Source organism: Lepisma saccharinum, chromosome 1, assembly GCF_977018435.1.
Source record: "Lepisma saccharinum chromosome 1, izLepSacc3.1, whole genome shotgun sequence".
Lineage (NCBI taxonomy): Eukaryota > Metazoa > Arthropoda > Insecta > Zygentoma > Lepismatidae > Lepisma > Lepisma saccharinum.
In genome coordinates this window covers 28,679,109-28,703,168 of record NC_139229.1, presented here as the reverse complement: position 1 = coordinate 28,703,168, position 24,060 = coordinate 28,679,109, and the positions used below count along the sequence as shown (strand labels likewise).

General features: G+C 36.8%; 1 protein-coding gene across 1 annotated transcript; it reads right to left on the bottom strand.

The window, feature by feature from the left end:
- Window positions 1-3,295: 3,295 nt before the first annotated feature.
- On the bottom strand, window positions 3,296-23,175 carry LOC145989127 (uncharacterized). Its single transcript, XM_083124447.1, has 3 exons — window positions 23,077-23,175; window positions 15,148-15,270; window positions 3,296-5,404 (listed from the first exon to the last, which is right to left on the bottom strand). The coding sequence occupies exons 1-3, from the start codon at window positions 23,153-23,155 to the stop codon at window positions 4,986-4,988; spliced, it is 621 nt and encodes a 206-aa protein (XP_082980573.1). The 5' UTR covers window positions 23,156-23,175; the 3' UTR covers window positions 3,296-4,985.
- Window positions 23,176-24,060: the final 885 nt, after the last annotated feature.

The following is a 24,060-nucleotide window of genomic DNA, read 5'->3' as shown; positions in this document are numbered from 1 at the left end:
TTTATGTGTCATAAATGTTGAAAATATGTGATAAAAACAGGAAAATATGTGACAAAAATAAAAACATTTGGTAACAAAAACAAACTAACATGCATTTTAAACACCTGAAATTAGTTTCTAAATGATTACTTCTTAGCAAGCTATTTTTTGGAAGAGTTGCAGTGGATCACCGTAGTTTTTTCCAAATTCTCCATTGTAAATCTGTGACGATTATCTCTACAAAGCATCTTATATTGTGAGAAAGATCGCTCCACGTCACAAGAAACAATTCTTGCATATTTGAAGCACGAAATGTCACTAACGCTGAAGTTTTCCAAAGCTTCCTCTTCCTCTACTTCACTTTCCAAAACACGTGCAATTTGGCACAAAGTTTGAAAACCTTGGTTTTTCCCAAAAAATTCTGTACATTTAGACATTTAGATCCGGTGAGTTCTTGCAGTTTCGTTTCTACTATACGGACTTCACCAATGGAAGCTGCCAAAGTGTTCGCGGACGATTCAAGCTTTCATATGGAATTAGAGAGAATGGACAGGTTTGTTGAGATGTATGCCAATTCGACTTTTAAGGAGGGCTCCATCAACAGTTCTTGCAGAATTCTTCTTTGTCGAGATCATTTACAACAGATACGATTTTTTCAAAGTTCTGGGCATAACATCTGCATCCAACCAAGTGCCCCATCGCGTGACTACAGGTGTAGGGGGGAGGGGAACCTCAGGATATTTTTGTTTAAAAATGTCCATTCTTCTAGGCGACTTGATAAAAACTTTCTTCCCATTTGAAACCAGTTTATCGACATTGGGATAAAGAGCTCTTATCTTTTCACATATTCTATGCAACGCATGAGCCACACATTTAACGTGCACCATTTTGGGGTAGCTAACGGCAAGGCCTATTGCATGTAAGCTGCAGCATCTGTCAAGAGAAGAACATTGTCAAATGTTATGCCTTCCGGCCACAATAGCTGCATTGCTTCATTAAAAAGCCTTGCTATCGTTACGTGTAGCCAGCCCCAGCTACTTACAGCTATTTTCTCCCAATAGGATCGTAGGCGAGGTGCCAGAAGTCTGCCAGCGAGGGTGTTCAAAGACTAAACAAACCTAACACTCTCGATATGAAAGAGGTGCGGAGAATAAACATTTTTCCTTCGAGGATTTCGAGGTAGATGAAGTCAATGAGCGATTTTATGTATTTAAAATGAAAATTCGCAAAATATGTATTTACATACGGAAAACTGGAAAATATGTGTTTTTATGTAAAATAAAAATTGCTGTGTTGACATATAAGGCTATGATCAGAATTTTGGCAAAAATGAGGGTCTCTATCTTATCGCAGAAAAAACATTTATTTACCTAAAGTTCCTTTCCCTACTTATAACAGTCTCGTCTCGTCCCGTGAATGCGCCGACTTCCGTGGCGGAGTGATTAGTAAGCGCGCTACGACGCCAGGGGTCCCAGGTGGGAATCCCGGGTGTTCTTTCTGAATGTCTCTTCATCAATTTCATCATATCATCATTAGGGACCTTAATATTTCGGTGTCATTTTTCCACAAAATTCGCGTTATTATTTTGGCATACTTTTGTGCCAAATATAACTAATAATACACGTTTATTGTGCTTTTATTAGTATTTTCAATTGTAAGCTGCATGCTGTACGCCTGTTCGAGACAATTTCGTATAACGGAAACAATTTTTGAGAAAGATATTTTCCACTATTTCTCGTGCGACAATTACCGATGTTACGGCTTCCGTGTGACGGTAGGTGTGCACAAGATCTCCCATCAGAACACCACCACTTTGCTCGGTGATGCAAAACATTCCCATAGAAGGTGAAAAATCGTGGCAAATATCCATTTATGTCTGCTGTTATGTAGTTTTTGGAATAATTTCATGTACAACATGCACCATAGTTGTATTTTGGATAAAATTTTAGAAAACGTAAATATTGTGCGTTACAAGAATGCGGGATTTCCGCGGTATTTTTGGTTTTCTAAACACAAAATATGTTGATATTCGCGAAATAGGCCACAATTCGCATTTTATGCCAAATTAGCGTATTTCACGATTTCAAATGGATGAAATATAAGTTCAGAGTGTCACTGCACATATATATAAACACTTTTTTTATAGCAATAAACATTTTTCGGTGCCGGAAATCAAGATAAATTAATCAATCGTCTCGTAATCATCTGTCATGTTCTCGATCTCGTCTTGATAGATGAACTTCAGTTTCATTCTCGTCTTGATTGAAAGTGAAGGGGGCTTGGCACTTGACAAGATATGAATTGTTGCTTAGGTGTTATCAACAACCAACCATTAACAGTCTGTTAGCTGAGCCAAGATATTCTCGTATTTTTACATTAATTAACTGACTCTTTATCAATCTCCCATTTCTTTAATCCCCACGGGATTTAGCAGTTTAAAAATGTTATCTGAAAAACATGGAACGACTTTATCTTTTCACTCTTGACATTGTGTGTAGATTTTTGAAGCAGATAAAAAAGCACTTGAAACATGATTTATAATTTCCATATTGTAGCTATATGAAAAAGTTATTTATAACAATTTCTGAGCTGTGAATGACAGACATTTGACAAGGGACGTTTAAATTTGACGTGTGACCTGTGTTCGGAGTCCACAGGTTTCCGTTCCATTCATCGAGTCAAAACAACTTTCATTTAGCATTGTAATTATATACGGGGCGTGTTCAAATTAAACATGGACTATGATAAATAACCATAAAAGTTGTTATTATATTTTTCCTACCTGTTAGTGGATGTATGTGACAGCCAGTAAAATTGGCCAAGATGTAATGTAACATTAAAATCGACAAAATAATAATTTACTCGTTTTAAAATTTATCCAAAGACCAACAATATCGGATGGACATTGTATTCAGTATATTCAAAATCTCTATGATATAAATTTAGACATTGTTATTGTACAGAAATTACATTCAGATATAAAACTAAAGTTAACGTATAAAAGACCTACAAATTCTGCATATTTATATTTTAAAATGTAGGTACACTTGGTTTAGAGCTGGTGAAACGGATAAAACCAATACGAAAGAAAGAAAGACAACAGAATGGGATTTTATATAATAAGAATTATAATATATCCAGAACTGCCTTCGTAAAATTGCAGATTTTAAATTAAACTTGCTTTGACGAGTTTTATTGCAGACCTATAGTGTAGATTTAGTTTCAAATATGATAAACGTCATATTTATATTAAATCATAACAGTATCTATAAAATACTATCAAAATACAAAAATACTTATTATTTTATTTGTCATATATACATTTATATACATAAAATTTATCTTATTTGCGCATTAAATACAAATATAAATATTTATCTTCGAGACAAGCACATCGTTAACATATGTTACAGAAGCATGAAACGAACAAATAATTGCATGCTTACAACATGCAAGTTAACATTATTCATTGGAAGTTACTTTAATTACATTGATTTCCCTTCGTTAATACCATTAACGGTTAACGAACAATTTGTTTAACCATTTAACCTTCCGCAGAGATTAAAAAGTAATTGTTTCATTTTTCAGATTATAACAGAAGAGTAAAAGATGGCCAAATTTTTTACATTTCCCAAAAAGCTGAACATTTATCATATTCTATTAAATATAAATGTTAATTAATATGTTTAAGGATTTCAATTTCGGCAGGAGGTAATTTAAAAATGGTACAATAAAAGAAGAGCAACGTTTCTTGCGTTGAAGTATTTCCTACAACACTATTAAAAAAGAGAAACAAGTTTCATGACTTGGTACAACAAAATGTTCTATTTTTTACACATATGATTGCGAAAATGAGTATTGATGCAGCAGAATAATGGACGAAAATACAGAAGATGATAATACTGGAATAATGTGGTGCTTATTGTTAGTATTAAACATGTAATCCCTACTCATTCTCATTAAATCGTAAATATTATTGCCATAGGAAAACACAGCCTGATGTTTGTAAATCATATCATAATAATAATACAGATTCAGGAAGTTTTGTGCAGGCACTTGAGCTAATGAGCTAAGTTAGGAATTCCAAACGAATATCGTATGCGTGAGCTTTTCATCTCCAAGTTGATCTCAAGACACGGTGCTTATTCCACCTCTCATTTTATTAACAGTTCAAATCTTGGTGCTAATAAAAAAAAATAACTTCCTCTGAAGAAGATGACAAGCTTAAGGAAGCGTCAGTCTTATATGAATTTCAGAAAAGTTGCTTGTTTTAGGAATTGGCCTGTAACAACGGAACGAAAACTAACATTCTAACATTAACTAACATTAACATTGCTTAACTGCAATAGTTCATTCTAATGTTAGACCTGCAGTGTTTCGTATGATATCCAATATTTGTAAATTTAGGCCTATATGCATTCAAACAGCAAGTGCGCGTGTGTGTAGTGAAAGCTTTAAAGAAGAGCCGTGAATTTTGTTTGGATTCGCCTTTCCTTTACTTGAAGTTAAAATGAGTCCTATTTCGGCATCAGAGGCATGACATGTATATAATTACACCTAAATTCACACGAAACGTACTCAGGAATGGGAGCGTGTAAAACAGTGAGGTGGAATGTAGTTTTTCTTTCGCCGACTGAACATACGTCATAGGCTGTGCGTAAGAACTCTGTGATAAAACCAGAGTGCTTAAGATGTGTTATAGTGGTGAATGTCAGATGAACATAGCGCAGTATTCTTCACAGCATTCGGGCCTCCCCGGTGGCGCAGTGGTAGTGTCTTTGCCTTGAACCCGGTGGAGGCACATAGTGGTTCGGATCCCACTTCAAACTGTAGGTCCAGTCCCAATTAGCCTTACTGTGCATAAAGTGGATTTAAAATATCAAATCAAATCTTCACAATATTGGAGACAGAAAGTGAGATGAAGGCAATCGCAAGTGTCAACTATGTTACACAATGCTGAAGTACTCCTGATCATGGTTAAATTCCGTCATGCAACACACACACACTCATCCGATTTGTACCAGACCACCATGTTTCTGCAATTCGTCTTGCACTGCTGGAAACGCATCCAGTATTTTTGGATCGCATATCGCGATGGATACATCTGTCTCTTGAACTGTCTGCACTTTTGAATCAGAGGCATTAGGAGAAGCGATCGTGATCTGGTCAACATCTGGACTATCTTCTGTCAAGTTTTTGTCTTCGGAGAACAGAGATTCGTAGGTTGGAGGTTGGAATTCATAATAAGGAGGAGGAAGATTCTCACGACTGCTGATGACGAATACAGAAGATCTTCTGGAGGACCTTTCTTCTGGTTTCTTGCAACAACACTCAGAAACCACCATTGCCACTGACAAAACTATCAGAAAGATCAGAATCCCGACGTACCAGATAGTCGTAAATGTATCCGGCGATGAAGATTCTTCTGAAACAAGGAAATAATCTTGATTTATTTCCACATACAACACACGTGATGTTCACTCACTTCTATACAGGCATGTCCATATGAATATTAGTCCCATGCACAAGGGGCGAGCTGATGGGGCTACAGCCCCTCCAGAGATAATCAAAATTTTCAAATGAAAGCAGTAAAGAACTCTGGAAAAACCGAGTTGATAAGTGCTACCATTTTTGTCTTTGAACAATTTTTAAGACGAACGTTGAAAATGGAAATTATGAAATATTTTAGCATCGCCCAGTGGCTTGTTCACTGTAGTTAGTCAACCAACAGAGTGAAATGGTAAACATTTTGCTGTGTTGGGATTTACAGAGATGTCCTGTCATGGCTCTATGAGGGTCCCACAATTGGCAGAAGTGGGGTATGGTCCGAGGGATCCGCTGACCAACGATAGGTGCGGTCCTCCATTCATATTGGGGGTTAGGCGTGGAGCTGACAACTCTGCACTGTAAAAAGACATGTCAAGAAACAGCAATATGAGGCCATGGATGTTCCCAAGGTAAAATATTCCGGAGGTAAAATAGTCTCCGATTCGGATCTTCGGGCGGGGACTACTTTGGGAGGTCCCTGAACTAAGGATAAGATCTACATTAAGAATAAGGATATTAAATTAGGCACCTGGAATGTTCTGAGCCTTTACCGGCCTGGGGCATTTCAGTGTACAGTTAATGAGATAGTTAAGTATAAATTAGATGTAATAGTAGCTGTCCAGAAAGTTAGATGGCCAGGAGAAGGTAATTGTAAAACTAAAAATTATACTTTTTTCTATGGTAGTACTGAAAAATCATAATTTTGGAACAGGCTTTTTCATAATAATATAATTATCTCTGCTCTTAAAACAGTAGAATTTATTAATGATAGTTTTACAGGGTAGGTGGAGTAAAATTATTTTAATAAACATACATGCACCAACGGAAGATAAAGATGATAATACTAAAGATGATTTCTATGCAGAGTTTATTTATTTATTTATTTACATTAATGAACTCAACAGGCTGGCGCCCAGTTAGAGAGTTCAGAGATACAGGTTTTCATACATGCTTCAGTGACCGTTATTTGATTTTGTTTTCATTACACTGTTTTTAAATTGTATATATGGCATAGAGAACACATCAATATTTTTGTTACGTTTTTCTAAGGCATTGTAGAGAACACTCATTCTCCAGATAGGGGATTTCTTGACAATGTTTGTTCGCGCTCTATTCATAAGAAAGGTTTGATGATTGGGTCGCGTCTTATTGTTAGGAACGCGTAATTTAAATTGTGAGATCCAAAGAGGAGAGCAAAGTTTTCCATTATATATTTTCCAGAGCAGCAGCAGGTCGCGCACTGTCCTTCGATCGTCAAGCCTGTGCATTCGGAGCTCCTCTATTAGATTACTGTACGAATCAAATCTGGGATAAGTACCTTCAAGTTTATGCTTCATATAACGTAGCATTTTTGATTGTACTCGCTCTATTTTTGTAGTCTGTACTATACTGTAAGTGTTCCATACAACAGACCCGAATTCAAGTTTTGAACGTACTAATGAGTAATATAATACCTTAAGTGTTTCGGTGTCTCGAAAGTCTCTGCCCATTCTAGTAATGAACCCGATAAGTTTGTAAGTGTTGCCTATTACTTTGTTAATATGGTGAGTGAAAGTTAGCTTAAGAGTCAAAATATATTCCTAGGGCCTTTGCCGTTTCAGATTTTTTTTAGATTGGTATTATTAAGTTTATATTGAAAATTTAAGATCGTTCTTTGTTTAGAATAAGTAACGGAATAGCATTTAGCTGAATACAGAAATAGACCGTTGCACAAACACCACCCACTCAACCTATTTATGTCTTGTTGTAGACAAACACAGTCTTCAATATTTTTTATTCTTTGAAAGAATTTCAGGTCGTCTGCAAATAACAGTTTCCTAGAATTAATCAAATGTTCTGGTAAGTCGTTGATTAATAGAAGAAAGAGAAGAGGTCCTATGTTGGACCCTTGAGGTACTCCGGAACGTACTAGAAATTCGCTGGATGTGTGGGCTTTATACGAAACATATTGTTTTCTATTCTTTAAATATGACGCCATACGTTTCCTGATGGGAAGGGAAAAGTTAGAAGTACCCAATTCACTGACTAGTACATCATGATTTACAGTGTCAAAGACTTTGAAGAAATCAGTGTATATTACAGCCACCTGCCCCCCCATCATCTAGCACTGTGCTTACATAATGCAGTTTCTCGCCAAGTTTTGTTTCTATTGAGCAGTTGGGCAGAAAGCCATGTTGGTATTCAGAAAAAGTTTCTTTGACATGGTTATATATGTGGCAAATATTTTAGCAGGGGCAGATAAAAGAGCTATAGGACGATGATTCTGTATGTTTCTGTTCTCCGAGGATTTCGGTACTGGACATACAGCAGTAGCTTTCCACCGTTCGGGAAACTGCATAGAAGATAATACGAGGGTCACTATTTATATTTTGAGCCTTGGCAACACTGATTGAAGTTAGGCGCGATTTGACGTTTGCACGGAATCGTCTGGCATTATTGACCATAACGTACTTCAAATGTTTTGTCAATAGCTTCATTTGTGTTGTTTATGTTGCCTTGGAGATTGGGTGACAACAATAAAATGGAATTAACTCGTGAACATTTTTGTGCGATGATTTTTTAGGATTTTCGACGTGGATTATCAAGACAAGAGTGAATCGATCAACTTACTTCCACATTTGGCGATGAAGCGCCATCCTTTGCCACTGTGAAACGCTGGTATAACGAATTTAATCGTGGGCGCCATTCGCTCACCGACGAGATTCGCGAAGATCGTCCAAAATCAGTTGTTGTTCAAGAAAACATTGATCCTGTGCAAAACCTAATACTGCAAGATCGTCATGTGACATACTGTGAGATTGAGGCAACCATAGGCATTAGTTCCACCAGCATATATAAAATATTACATGATCATTTAGCTGTGAGAAAGGTATGTTCTCGTTGGATCCCACACAATTTGACAAAAACTCAAAAAGACGCTCGCGTCAAAATTGGTGCAAACAAATGCTCAATAAATACAATCGTGGTGCTTCAAAAGACGTATACAAGATTGTAACAGGTGACGAATCATGGATATATGCATATGAGCCCGAACGTAAACAGCAGTCGACTGTATGGGTGTTTCAAGATGAACCCAATCCAACAAAAGTTGTTTGCGCTCGAAGCACATCGAAACAAATGGTCGCCTGTTTTTTCGGGAAAACTGGTCATGTGGCAACTGTGCCTTTAGAGGAACGTAGAACGGTCAACTCTGAATGGTACACAACAATTTGTTTGCCAGAGGTCTTCGGTCAAATACGGAAAACAAACAAACGCCGTCGGATCATTCTTCATCAAGACAATGCCAGCTGTCACACATCTCGTCTAACAACCGACTTTATGAACAGTCAAAAAATCGAATTGATGGGTCATCCGCCGTACAGTCCTGATTTGGCACCCAATGACTTCTTATTGTTCCCGAATGTCAAGAATAAATTGCGTGGACAACGATTTTCGTCGACGGAAGACGCCGTTGATGCGTTCAAAAACCATATTATGGAGGTGTCTCGAGAAGATTGGAAAAACTGCTTTGACAAATGGTTCGAACGAATGCAAAAGTGTATTGACCATAAAGGAGAATACTTCGAAAAACAATAAAGCAGTTTTCAATGCCAAATTCCTGTTTTTTCATTGTTAGGCTCAAAATATAAATAGTGACCCTCGTATTGCATTGTAGATAATAAAGAGTGGAATTTCAAAAATGTCTACACATCCTTTGAAGATGTAGGGTGGGATTTTGTCTGGCCCCGCCGACTTCTTTGGCTTTAAGTTTTTTACAGCTGCTTCAATTTCAGACACACTGATTATCTGAATGTTGCGTGAATCTAACGTTTTGCACTCTGTGTGCCCCGCCATGATCTCGAGGTTGTACTTTGCCGTATTGTTTGCGTACACAGATTGAAAATATTTCGCAAATTCATCAACGACGGTATTCAGGTTTAGTATGGGTTCATTGTTTGAAGAAACCGGAAACTGTTCATTTTGCATGTTGCGATTTATGTATGAAAAGTGACGGGTCACTTTGAATAGATACTGCTTTCGATGTCGAACCAGTAATTATTATGGGCGGCTGATATTTCTTTCTGATTGCTTTTCTGAGTTCTTTAAAATTGTTGGCATGGTGAACTGGGTTACCTACGTTTTGTTTTTCCATTTTTGGAGGTGGTGAGCCTTTGCTTTCATTTTTTTAATTATATTGGCGGTAAACCAGCATGGGTATTTAGGAGGGGTTATGCGCCTTAAGGGGATGCACGCGTCCAATGCTTCGTATATTATGTTGTAAAACATATCTGTCATTTCGTTTATGTTATCACAGAGTTTTAGTGTATCCCAGTTAACGACCGATAGTTTGTTGTATAGTTTGCTAAAGTCAGCTTTTTTGAAATTGTACGAGAGGTTGTTTGGTGAAAGGTTACTCTGTGTCCTTTTTGGGTGCTTTATTTCAATTACGAGACAAGGATGATGCTTATCCTCGGGCACGAGTGGCTGAGTTTCTCGTGTCAACTGAATGTCAAAAACGTTCGTTAGCACAAGATCGAGAGTTTTACCGTTCTCTTTTGAATGTTATTTAAGCTGCGTAATTGAAAAAAGCACATATGATTGTATAAGTCGCGACATACAGGAGTGGCGTTAACGAGGTTGTATTCGTTGCTTGTTATGCAAGGATCATTGAAATCCCCTATGAGGAGATCTTTGATAAATTATCCCAGTATGATATGAGAATTCTGTTAGGTGATTGCAATGCACAGATTTGTAAAGAATAGACATTTAAACCCACGATTGGTAAAGAAAGTCTTATGAATTAAGTAATGATAATGGTATAAGATTTATTACTTTTGCAACCTCAAAGAATTTAATTGTGAAAAGTACCACTTTTAAACATAAAGATATCCATAAATAGACCTGGTCTACTCCAGATGGTAAAACTCATAATCAGATAAATCATATTCTCATTGATTAGAGAAGGAATACTAGTATAATTGACGTTCGTTCACATAGAGGTGCTGACTGTGCAAGTGACCATTATTTAGTAATTGCTAAATTAAGAGAAAGACTCTCAGTGATAAATCATAAGCAACAAAATTAAAAGTACTAAAATTTAATACAGGAAAATTTGTTGATGAAAGGATTAAGAAAGATTACCAAATTAAACTGTCAAATACTGTAAATTCGATGTTTTGCAGGATTTAAATGATGATGAAAATATAAATGAAACAGACGTAAATAAGAATTGGGAGCGCGTATGTAATGCAATAGAATCAGCAGCTAAAGAAAGTATAGGATACCACAAACCAAGAAAAAGTAAGCCATGGTTTGATAACAAATGTCATAATCTAATAGAAATAAAAAATCAGGCTAGACTTAGGTGGTTAAATAACTCTGATGATACAAATCTAAGCAATTACAATAGAATGAAGCGAGAAATTAACCGTACGTTTAGAAGTAAATAAAGAGATTACTTGAAAAGTGAAATTAACGAAATATAAACAAACAGGAAAAAACAAAATATCAGAGATATATATATAAAGGTGTAAATGAATTTAGAAAGGGGTGGCAACCTAAAGTAAACTTGATAAAAGATAAAAACAGTGAATTTTTTGGCCGATCCAAGCGATATTTTAAATAGATGGAAGAACTACTTTAATGACCTTTTAAATGTCCATGTAGGAGATAAATCAGAAGTAAATGAAGTACACACAGCAGAACCTTTAGTTCCAGAACCTAACTTGACTGAAGTTAAAGATGCTATTAAAAGGCTAAAGAATAACAAAGCACCTGGCATTGATTTAATACCAGCTGAGTTAATTAAAGATGGTGGAAATTCGTTAATATGTCAAATTCATAAATTAATTTGTTTATTATGAATAAAGAAGAAATCCCTCAACAGTGGAAAGAATCCATAATCGTTCCTGTGTTTATGAAAGGTGATAAAATGGACTGCAATAATTACCTTGGAATTTCTCTACTCTCAACAACATATAAAATATTATCTAACAGTATTTTAACAAGACTAACCCCATATGCTAATGAAATTATAGGCGATTATCAATGTGGATTTAAACGTAACAGATCAACTACAGATCAAATTTTTCTGATTAGACAGACACTTGAGAAAAAGTGGGAATATAATCAAAGTGTCCATCAGCTATTCATTGATTTCAAAAAAGCATATGATTCAGTCAAAAGAGATAAATTATATAATATATAGTCGAGTTTGAAATACCTAAGAAGCTTGTTAATATGATAAAAGTATGAACCAGTGAAACAGAAAGTAAAATTCGTGTGGATATTAATGTGTCTAACAAATTTACAATTCATGATGGGTTAAAACAAGGAGATGCATTATCTCCATTGCTCTTTAATTTTGCCTTAGAATATGCTGTTAGGAAAGTAAAATAAACTTACAAAGGACTAAAATTAAACGGTGTGACTCAGTTGTTAGCATATGCAGATGATGTAGACTTATTAGGGGATGTTATAAATACAATTAAGAATAATGCTAAAATATTTTTCAAAGCAGCTGAAGAGATAGGTTTGGAAGTTAACAAGGAGAAAACTAAATATATGCTTACAGGTCGAAACCAAGTGTTGGGTAGTAATCAAAATCTATTTATTGATAACAACTCGTTTGAACCAGTCTCCAAATTCAAGTACTTAGGAGTAATACTAACAAATGAAAATGATATTAAAGAGTAAATAAAAAGCAGGCTTAATTCAGGAAATGCATGTTACTTTTATCTTCATAAACTTTTATCTTCTCGTTTAATATCTAAGAAACTAAAAGTTAAAATATACAAAACAGTAATTTTGCCTGTATTATTATATGGATGCGAAACTTAGTCCCTTACATTGAAAGAGGAACATAAATTGAGAGTATTTGAAAATAAGATCTTTAGGAAAATATTTGGACCTAAAAGGGATGAGGAGACAGGTGAGTGGAGAAGGTTACATAATTTAGAACTACATAATTTGTATTCATGTCCAGATATTATTAGAATAATTAAATCAAGAAGACTTAGGTGGGCAGGCCATGTGGCACGAATGGGAGAGGAAAGAGGAGTTTACAGGATTGTTGTTGGGAAACCTGATGGTACGAGACATGTAGGAAGGCCAAGACGAAGATGGAGGGATAACGTTCAGATGGACCTAAAGAAAATCGGTAAGAATGGAAAAGAGTCTATAGATCTTGCTCAGGATAGGGACAGATGGAAGGCCTCTGTTGCTGCAGCCATGAACCTTCGTGTTTAAGAAGGTTAGAGGGTCAGTCAGTCAGTCAGTATCCAGGTATCCAGTCCATTCTTAGGACGCAGCTATGTGATATTGATATCTATCGTATTTTTGCAATTCCAGCTTCATCCGATAAAAAGAAATCCTGCCTTATTTCGAAAATTTTGTTCAAGAATTTTGTGCGTGTTTGTGTGTGAGCGTTAGTGTGTGTCTGCCTGCTCAGTTGTCGAGCACGTTAAGTGGTCATTTTCGATTTCGCTACCTAACTTCACGGGTTCGAATCCTTTCCTCGGTTCTTTGTGATATCCCTCATCAATCTTATCGAATTACACTGTTTTACAAATTTTCTCTTTTTTGCTGTTACAGAAAGGAAAGTATCTGTTTCTTACTGAAATTTTCATCCTGAACACGAATATGCCCTTCATTTTCTAAAATTGGCTATTAATTTGAAGTTACGGCATAATTCATGTTACCCGTAAGCAATGCATTGGCGCTTATTTTCAAGATAAGCATGTTACATAGCAATAATCATAAGCAATGGGGGCATAACTTGATAAATATATTAAGAGCGCCTGCAAAAGGAGGTTAGGGGGATACTGCCCCCGCCCCCCGAGATATCTGGCAAGAATTAATACAACTCAAACTTTGAAATTATAGCGTGAAAACATAGGTGAGAGGTGCCGTGAAAGACAGATTAAGTGTCTATGCAAACTAACTTAGTGCTGTTGATGTATATATCTATGTTTCCTCCACTTTAAACACTGTCGTCGTCCCCCCCCCCACACACACACAAAATCCTGCAGGTGGCCTTGTTATAAACGGTTACTGAATCCTCGACAAGAATGTTTTCTGTCGTGTAGGAAATGTCGAAATGCATTCGATACAGTTCACTCACCATTACCGAATAATTTATTTCATGTTTTCATAAGTTTCCTTAATGACAACTACATGGACAACAGTTGTTGTTGAGTTGGTGTTTTAAGTCCACTTTATGCACAGTAAGGCTAATCGGGACTGGACCTACAGTTTAAAGTGGGATCCGAACCACTTGTGCCTCCACCGGGTATCGAACCCGGGACCCTTCGATTACAAGGTAATGACGCTACCACTGCGCCATGGGGGAGGCCCTACATGGACAACAGGAAGTGAAGTTAGAACATTACCGTTGTGCAGCAAAACTGCTTTAAGAGAAAACTTGGAGGAATCAATAAAAAGTCTCCAGTACTCTGTCTTATGTGATATATTCATCGATGCAAAGAAGCCCTTGTCATGTTACACAGTCAGGCCCCCTTTTCTTTCGAAAAATGGAAGAAATCATTTGTCTGTAGGAGTAGTACCTTCACATCATCTGCCGTAAGGCCAACAATTCGGCTGTATTTTTGAGGCGTTCTAAGTCCCTCATTAGGTCATTAAATTCGGACTGTGTAATCTTGTTGGGAAACCTGATGGTAAGAGACCTGTATAGGAAGGCCAAGACGAAGATGGACGATAACGTTGAGATGGATCTAAAGGAAATCGGTAAGGGTGGAAAAGACTGGATTTGGTTTGCTCTTGCCCAGGATAGGGACAGATGGAGGCCTTGTGTTTGCTGCAGCCATAAACCTTCGGGTTTAAGAAGGCTAGAGAGTTAGTTAGTTGGTTATCTTGGGGGGCTCGCTAGCAGCCAAAGGTAGTGAAATACTTCCCTGAATACATGACATGTCGGAATGGAGTGCTGTTGTTGGGATGCTACGTTGCCAAACAGCCACCAGTGTTGCCATATATACTCAAGTTGAGCTGGGTCCCTTGAATGTTCCCCTCCCCCTTTCTGTTACGCCAAAACGAGAACCAATCGATTTTTTTAATATCATTTCCGTATTCAGCATCCTCACATTAGTAAAAATTGGGGTACTTTCATTTCTGTAACAAAATGTGTGTAGAACAGTGTTATCACTCATCCCCATCGTCGCGATTAGCCCAAAGTGGCAGAATGCAAATACAAAAATACAGTGTGTGTGTTTTTATTGTTGAAGGCGCAAAATTGTCAATAATGTCCCTAACATGTTACAGATGCTAGAATGTAATAAACACCAATAACATTAAATGTTATAACGATTGCAATGTTATATCTTAATACATAAAAGAGTTTATCCTCACTCACTGACTCAGCAACTGACAGCCCAAATCCCTGTACCTAGAAAATCTAAAATACTTATATTGTAAAGAAAAATCGATAAGATTGTGTTTTGCTGAGATATGCAAATTCTCCCAAACTTCCTCATGATCGTTGAAGGTATTCAAAGGTCAAAGAATAGGATTATAATAAATTAATTTTTAGACAGTTTCAAGCAGCCAGAATGATAGCTGTTGAGATATTACAGCCAGTCATCAGTCAAACTGCATAAACACAACTTCGATAAAGGGAGGAAAACTTACCGTTTTCCACTTGTGTTGAGGAATTAGAATGAAATTCTTCATAAATCAAATGCTTGTTTCTGATTTGTACATTCATGCTGCCAATGTAAATCTTGTTGGAGTGATTAACCTCGAAATTGGATTCTGTAATAAATAAAAAATATATACAATTTAACATTATGAATATTATTAAATGTACTGTACGTTAGATTTGAAAACGTTTACTTGATAAGTACAACCCACTGCTAGCTTTAAAATAACGGTGACCAATTCTGGCTTATGCAAGCCAATTATAGGGAAAAAAAACATGCGAAAGTCTTCTGCAAAAGAAGAGTCATTGTTGGAAAGTTACTTCTAAAAGTAACTGAGCTACAGTAACGGTTATCGAATAACTGAGTTACAGTTACACAAATTTCCTTGCAAACAAATTACAGACTATCAATGATCATTACTAATTGCAATGAAGACATACATGTATTTTATTTATGTTACTGGTACATAATATGTCTGCATACATTTATTCTATTACAACAAATAAATGATAGAACGAGTCAGCTTTGATTGAATTATCGTTGATTTTACTTTACTCTTTTTGTATATGCATATACATTAAACACCTTCTCTTATTAATCAAGAAAGTTCATTTACTTATAAATTAACGATGTTTTTTTTTTAGAAAAGGAAATATTCATTGCTTAAATGTAATTCCTTTCAAAGGGCGACGGCAGGAAATATTGCCTACTTCTCCTTCCTCCCTCTCTTTTACTCTGGCTCTTTTTAATTCTCTTCTCTCTCATTTTCTACCACTTCTTTCATCTCTCTTTTCCTATCTCCCTTAAAGCACTTTGTTCTATCAACATGTAAATTTTTCGATTTTGAACCTCCTTGGAAATTTTTCTGCGGAAGTCCACGATTCCATTCCAAACTCAACAAGATCCATTCCTTCGACAATGACTTCTTTCTGGCGTGAATACCACTTTCGAAATGAATGCAGCAATTCACCGAAAACACTGAAGTCTTAGAAAGCATACATAAATGACGAATTGCTATAGAGCGTGGATGTTCTAAATTTAGCATGCAACAAAATTTAGCGTCCTTGCCTTAGGCGATTCCACGAAAATCATTTCGCCTTGACATCCAGAGAAGATGCTTCTCCGAAGCATTCTAATAGTTCTGCATTCCTCAAATTAATAATGTTTTCAAATTCCCTTCAATTGAACAGTCATAATAATTCTATGTTTAGAAAATAATATATCTACGAATTAAATTATGCGTATTAGCAATTATTATTAAAATAAAAAACATGTCTAAATGTGAGTTAACAAAGAAGGGGATATTTTTGCATCACGATTGCAGTTTGAAAAAAAAGTCGGAACAAGGATTAAAAGGAATGCACTCAGTGGCGTTCCCAGAATTTTCAAAAAGGATGGGTTACGTACACTTATTTTTGGGTAGTTGGCCTTCATCTTGTCATCTTTCCTATTTTTGACGTTCTTTTTTACGAATACTAGGCCAAAGGGAGGGTTATAACCCTTATAACCCAACCCCCCTTGGGCACGCCACTGAATGCACTATCCCGACTGAATCGGGACGTCTGGTAGCTTTGTATCAATGGTTATAAAACTAAAACTACTCAATATATTGCAATTTGCAGACTTTTGGAGCCTGTGTCTCTGCACAACAAACAAATTTATTTATACAGGGACAAAATTGATATTTTTACAAGTTTGAAAATTCAAAGTTCGAGGGAGAGGCATGGCCACATGGCCACACCCCTGGGTACGGGCCTGGTTGGAAACAGAGTTGCCAAATTTAGCTCTTCCTCCACATTACAAATTTTCAAGTTAACGATTGAAGTGTCGCAAGGTAACTGTTGATAACGTCGTCGCTTAATCATGGCATCCTTGGATTGACACCCTGTGGGGACACGCAGTGGTTCAGATCCCACTCTATACTGTAGGTCTAGTCCCTTTCTGTACATAAAGTGAACTTAAAACAAAGGTAAATCCACACTCAAGTCCATTCTATGCTCAGATAGGCTAATCGGGTAAGCCAGTGACCTGTCCGTATAATTTCCGAGAAACATATGGCCGTAAAGGGGAGGGGATTAAGGGTTTGCATATTGCTAGTTGCTATCATTTGCTGTATTCGATATTCTTTTTTGTAGGGGGTCGAGGAAGCTGCCAATAGGACCCCCACAATAACCTCTCTGAGCACGCCACTGAAGCAAACTCGTAGGCACTTTACTCTTTTTCACTTGTGTCTGAAATTATTTGCAAAAGATGGCAGCACCTCTGCAGAACAGACGTGGAAAAACACTGTAATGTGCCGTGACGTTATGTGCAGAATGGGAGAAACGATAGCACGCATTAATACACAATGCTTTGTGTCCTTCTTAAGTGCCTCTATATCCTTGATAATAAAAATTTAATACCACGTCAACCGGACGCACCCTATACAATTGAAGTAAGAAGCAGTAACAAGGTAAATAATGTGGTCAAAAAGAGTAATATCATCAATTTTTCACATTTAGGGCGACTTCTTATCGCATTTTTTATGCAATGTGATGTACGTATATGATCACCCACTTCCCTCTCCGGAGGGTGTGAATTGACGATGATTCCTCATCTTTCTGCTACTTTTGGCTAATCGCGACGATGTGTGATGATTATATGAAGGGAAGGGACGATTCAAACCCGTGACGAGATTCGAAATTGGACCACTTAACGTGCATTTTTAAAAAAATATATTTACTATTTAATAAATATTCCAACTAATATTTAACAATATTACGTCTGTTTATGTAATCAACATTTTTTCTTTTTCAATGTATGTGCGGGAAAGATAATCGTGTAAGGGTGCGAGTATGTAATTATTATATTAATGTTTTCTTTCTAGTTAATGTCTATAATAATAATATCCCCCTTAATTAACGGAGAGGATGTCAGGGATTTCCCGCCATAAAATATTTTATCCATGGCAAAATAAAATTATTTTTATCCTTGTCAGGGATGTTTTTATAACCCTCAAAGAAAATTGGATTGAAAGCTTATATCATTTCTTAACCATGGAAGAAACACAATTGAAAAATCATTCGGTTCATTCATCGTCCAGACATCAAAAATTTCCCTGCCAAAAAGTATGCAGCCTAAAGAAGCATAGGCGTAGCTAAGGAGTGTGCAGGGTGTGCCTAGGCACACCCTAATGGGCTGTTCTATCAAAGATAATTAAAGACAGATATTTCAATAAGAGAGAAAATAAGCGGCAGTTTGTAAGAAGTAGAAAATGTCATTACTTGGTACCAACGTGTGCATTATCGCTGATGAAACGAGTGTCTGTAGTTTTTCGATTTTTTGATGTCATTGGAGAAAGAAGATATTTACTGCATTCTACTCTGTAGAGTGCCACACACGTAAATTTGCCGTTGCGTAGAAACGAATTTTCGTTTCGTCTCCCTCTCTCTTAGCATCATGTGTTCTACCCTGCTCGAAAACCTTCGCTATTGTTGCCACATTGTCATTCCATTCCTGGACACACTCGCGCAAACATCATTGAAAACAATTGAATAGCGCTCCAGCTCGCGGTTCCCACCGTTCGGTGGGGACGCTAATGTGGCAATATAGCACGGCGTAGTGCTTGCTTCTTTTATGCAGTGCATGTTCATTGGCTAGCTAGTAACTAGTGTTGCCAACTGTAATAATGAAGCACTATTTCTGTTACGGAAGGGGAAAAGGCAGGTAAAGTGGCGGTGAGTTTTGTTGGATTGGAAGCACCATATTTTTATTTTATACTAAGTATTTGACCGGTTTGGCGTTGTGTGCGTGTATTGCGTGTGTGTATGTAAAAGTGTGTGTTTGCTAATGAACGTTAAATTCCATAATGCCTCCAGTTCTGTCGAAGTTGAAATCAAAAACCTTGCATAGCCAAGCTCGGGAAATTCTAAGCAACGTGCACGAGTTCATGAAGGAGGAAGCCAGTGAAGGTGTTAGCATCCCAATAAAGCATTTTGGCAAGAGAGCAGCGAACAGCAGCAACAAATTGTTCATATTTCATAATTTTGGAATTATTCAAAATAAATAAATTATGTGGCTCCAACATCATTTCAACTCTGGCTCCGGCACGTGTTCTTGTAGAAATTGCATAGAGGAGGCTGTCATTTTTGCTGCTTAATGCGATACATATTGTTTTCTGTGTTAAAATTGCCATGCTTTGATGGGTGACCAAGTTCATAGCAGGGCCGGCGGAAGGGGAGGGCGAACCGTCCCATCGCCCAGAGCGGCAACATTTGAAGAGAAGAAAAAAATAAGCCTATTGAAAACTGTGATCGAGCGAGATATTCTTTTGCGCTGAATAGTATTGAAATAGCATAAGAAGTCTCATTATTTATTTTATATTTATATATTTATATTTATATGTTTTAGTTAGGAATATATTGATTTTCAATTTTCCGTTGCTGCGTAATGACCGGGGGGGGGGGGGGGGTCGAAATAGAGCGGCATCTGCCGCCACCTCCCAGGGAGGCAAAATGACTAGCGCCGGCCCTGGTTCATAACAAAAGAAAAAGCCGCGCAGCTTATCGTCTAGTGGCAGTATATGTACTTGTTATTGTTGTGGAAGCCGGCATCCTTTGTAAATGTACAACAAAGGCAACCGACTGTCGCCGATCTCAGAGAGAAAATAATAATACTGCTTCAGGAGGAGTGTTATGGTGCAATTGTAGCGGTTTAACACGTTGGCATGTTATTATCTGCCGTTGCAGTTCCATACCAGTGTATACGGGTTTTGGGAGTGAAAAGTTAGAACGCCACCAGTGCATTAATGCAATGAAAAATAATATATATATTTTTTAATTTTGTTTGAAATCACTCAAATAAGGAATCGTATGAAGAAGTCTTCTTTGCAGCATTTTTGGTAATTTTACTTATGTGTTAGTTCATATTTTGCGAATTTTTAGTCCATATGTATGTAGCTACATACAAAGCCACTTGTTAGTACATATTAATCCTAGTCCTGGTATAATGCATGACGTTTAAAACTCAACGTTAGATAGACCTGAATTCTCTAATTTCTTTGTTGTACGTAAAAGCTGTGCATCGGCGCACTGCAGCGATTTTTCTATCTGCCCCATTAGCAACACTGCTTCTTTAGTTGTTTCGCGCATCGCACGGCAGAATTATCTGCGCTGGACTCTACTACAGCGCTTTTCTTCTATACCTGTCACAAGCTGCACGTGTGAGAGAGAGCTTTCTCCAAGCTTAAACAAGTTACAACTAAATTAAGAGCAACTCAGAAGCAGGATAGATTGGAAGCCCTGCTCTTGCTATTTGTGGAACAGGAAAAAGCTTAGTCTATTGATGTAAATGAACTTATTGATGAGTTTAAGAACATTGTACCTTTTGACAGACGTCTCTTGTTATAGATAACGTGTATTTTGATGTATTTGTTTGTAACATGTATGAACATTTTGTGTGTGTGTAATTTCTATGCAATTTGATATTTTTCTACTACATATATTGAGAAATTTTCAACACGGTCATTTAGTGAATTTATATTCCTTTACAAACATCAGTTCAGTTAAAGATCCAAGTGATTGTGTTGCAAAATATGCTATTAAAAAGGTACAAGACATCATTTTTTTTCTTTGTGCACACCCAAATATAAAGTTCTAGCTAAGCCTATGTAAAGACAACCCTTACCAAACCACAAATAGTTAATATAATAAAAAAAAGAAATAATACTGACAACCTCACCAAGCCGAGACAACGGCAGGCTGATTTTCCACTTAAGTTTTCATGCCATATTGCTGATACTCGACATGTATTAAAGTATTCACAAGAAACTTGTAAGTAGGTTAGGTGGACATGACGTTAAGTTTGAACTTGGCAATAGAGATTAGGTCAAGTTTTAGGTCTTACTAGTTCGATAGCTGTTTCCAAGCACGAGTTTTTTCTCTTTTTTTAGAATGTAAATATACTAAGTTTTTCTAAATTACGTGTAAATGCTATCATAAGATTTGATGACCAGGTTATAACCCATGTTCTAAGGTGCTTGGAACCGCAAGGCAATAGTTTTGTTTACTGACTAGTAACATATACAAATTTGCATACCCTAAAAGCCTTACCCCCAAATTGAAATCACAAATACGACACTGAGTGGGCATTCCCCCCCAATGCAAAATTCGAAAATACCCCTGCAAAAATTTGAGTATTTTCCTCCTCGAGTACTGAGAAAGATGTTTCTAGAGAACGACTTTTTGATATTTGTTTTCATTTACTGCATCAACGTCCGGAAAATGAATCCATTAATTTTACTCTGGAAAATAATATTTTTTTTCACTTTTCTTGACAAGCAAATCCTGCGTAAGAACACTTAGGTGAGAAACTGAACAATTTTACAGGATCTTGTCTCGTTCTCGGTCTCGCCTCGAAATCCCGAACGAGACCGAGACGACATTGTGAAAACTGACGAGAACTAGACGAGACCCTTCGAGACTTATTGAGGCGAGACCAGGAAGACCATATGTTAAATCGAGACGATGTCGATAGATTTACAAGTCTCGATACCAGTCAACAGGCAGGTCAAGACGTCAATAAAAAGTCAAGAAATTATACTTGTGGCCAAGAACTTTTGCAATGACTGATTGATTGATTACATTTATTTTACCTCACTTTTCTGCACCTTTGGCTAATATCGAAGATGAGGATGAATGGTGGTAAGATAAGATGGATGAAGGGACAATCACAAATGTGTACGGACGACAACAAGAGCCCCACATAAGATTATACTGGCTGTGAGTCTAGATGTCAGAGTCTCACTAGTCTGCCAAATGCAGTCCAGGATGCATTAATAGATAAAGCAAGTTTAATTCTCTTGTCAAATACAGCTTCACTGACCTTTTGGTAGGAGTTTTTCATTAAGTAAATATTTATTTTCTTAATTGCTAATTTCCAACTTTACCTACGCAGGGGTCGCATAAATAAAGATTAAGAAAAATTATTGGGGGGGGGGGGGAATTTTCGTGATATTGTTTCTAATTATAATCTAATTTATATAATTCATCTTATGTAGCACCTCTCTTTTTAATTTAAATTAAAGTTTTATTCTGGCTTAAATCTCCAGAAAAATGAAAGAAAGTCAAGAAAAAGTTATGAAAAAGACAATAATTCTGGATTTGTTATTTTGGTAGCCACCTGGACACTGTAGCTATTTTATTCGAAGTCTGTTTAAGATGATGAGGTTATACATATACTATAATCCATAATGTATATGTAAACATGGACGTCGGTTCACCCTTGGAAATTGGTATTGTTTATATCTAGTTACCAAAAGGCACAGAGCTTTTTATTTTTATAGTTGACAACAGAAATAAAGTTCAGTTGGTATTCGAACAGTAAAAATTGCTTTCAATCGAAAACATTGAGTGCAAAATACAGGGACCAGGTCAAGTTTTCATATTGTACCACTGCCAAAGAATATATTGTTCCACAGTTTTCAAAATTCCATAAATTATGTGAGTTTTATGTGAGAAATCACTAGACATAAATGTTTCTCTTTCAAAGCTTTTGCTTGGACAAGGTGTGCAAATATTAATAAAAAAATAGAATAACAATGCTTTTCAATATATTAACTTAAGAAAGGATAAAAAAGAAAAAAAACAATTGTTCTGGATCGGCTCATCTGTGGATCAAGTAGGAAATTCTTCTCAAGACTATAATGACAATAATAATAATACAAATAAATTTTTGAATAAGATAGATGCGTTTTTATTAGTTTATAATAATTGTTGCTGTACCATAATCACAATGACAATTATTAGATTTCTACTATTTAAGTTCTATTTGCCTGGCTCCTCCCCTACAAAAATTTCTGCCTACGCCAACACACACACACAACAAGTAATGTACGTTAACTTCTGCATCAAACTGCGAGTTATTCTATGTTGTAACTTACCTCTGTGCTGTAGCTTAAGAGTGTTCGCGTTGCACCAACGAGCGAATCCCACTAACACAATTATCCTTAGCAAAGCCATTCGGATGCTCGTAAACTTATCGGAATAGGAAAACTTAATGAGCCTTTTCATGAAGCCCAGCGCTGCTTATATCACTTTCGGTTTCCATGGCGACTGGCGGGAAATCGGGGAATCGAGGTTGCCAGTAGCTTTACAGTTATGGTTAATCTTTGATTTAATTTGACTTTCCCATAGGCGTGCGCAGACCTTCTGATTAGGGGGGGTGGGGCAAAAGGTTTGATGAAAGTTCAATCGGAGAAAGAAAGACCTCATTCCATCTCACTGTTTTATTGTATTAATGAGTATTGAACAGGAGCGTGTATAGTGTGTGTCAGGACCCGCTGAACATCACTCCCTTCCTTTATTTCCCCTCTCTGTGGTTCAGATGCTATTTCACATAAACATGGTTTCGTACAGCAGATTCAAGACAACTACAAGTAAATTATACATTTCCAACAGTGACGGCAATTAGGGGGGGCATGGGGGACAGTTACCCTCCACATTTTTTTTGCCACTTTTTGCTCGCATTATGACCTCTTAATGCTAGCCCACAAGGAAAAAGTAAACTGTCCTTGCCCTCCCCACTTTTGTTACCCAATCGCCGCTACTGATTTCCAATGTATGGGCAATTTGTTCTGCAAACACATAGAGGTAACACAACTAACGGATATAGTATGTGGGAGTGTTAATAACAAGAAATTTGCTAGAGAACGAAGTAGGATAGTCCAATTACGTAGGAAATAATGCACCCCTCCCCCTCCGTAGTTACTTGGAACTTTCGTTGGCTTGAACATACTTACTATTATTTTAAAGAACATAATTGCTTAATAACGGTGATAAGTAGGGCTAGGATTTTGATGACCTTAAAAATGCCAAAAAATTACCTTTAAAAAATACATGGAAGAAAATGCCCTATCAAATTAGCA

What these genes read in the sequence shown, in the direction of transcription:
- LOC145989127 (XM_083124447.1), bottom strand. Translation starts at nt 23,155, where the DNA reads ATGGCTTTGCTAAGGATAATTGTGTTAGTGGGATTCGCTCGTTGGTGC. An exon ending in TCTTAAGCTACAGCACAGAG is followed by an intron (nt 15,271 to 23,076) that starts GTAAGTTACAAC and finishes TATTTATTACAG; the next exon opens with AATCCAATTTCGAGGTTAAT. An exon ending in CTCAACACAAGTGGAAAACG is followed by an intron (nt 5,405 to 15,147) that starts GTAAGTTTTCCT and finishes TCCTTGTTTCAG; the next exon opens with AAGAATCTTCATCGCCGGAT.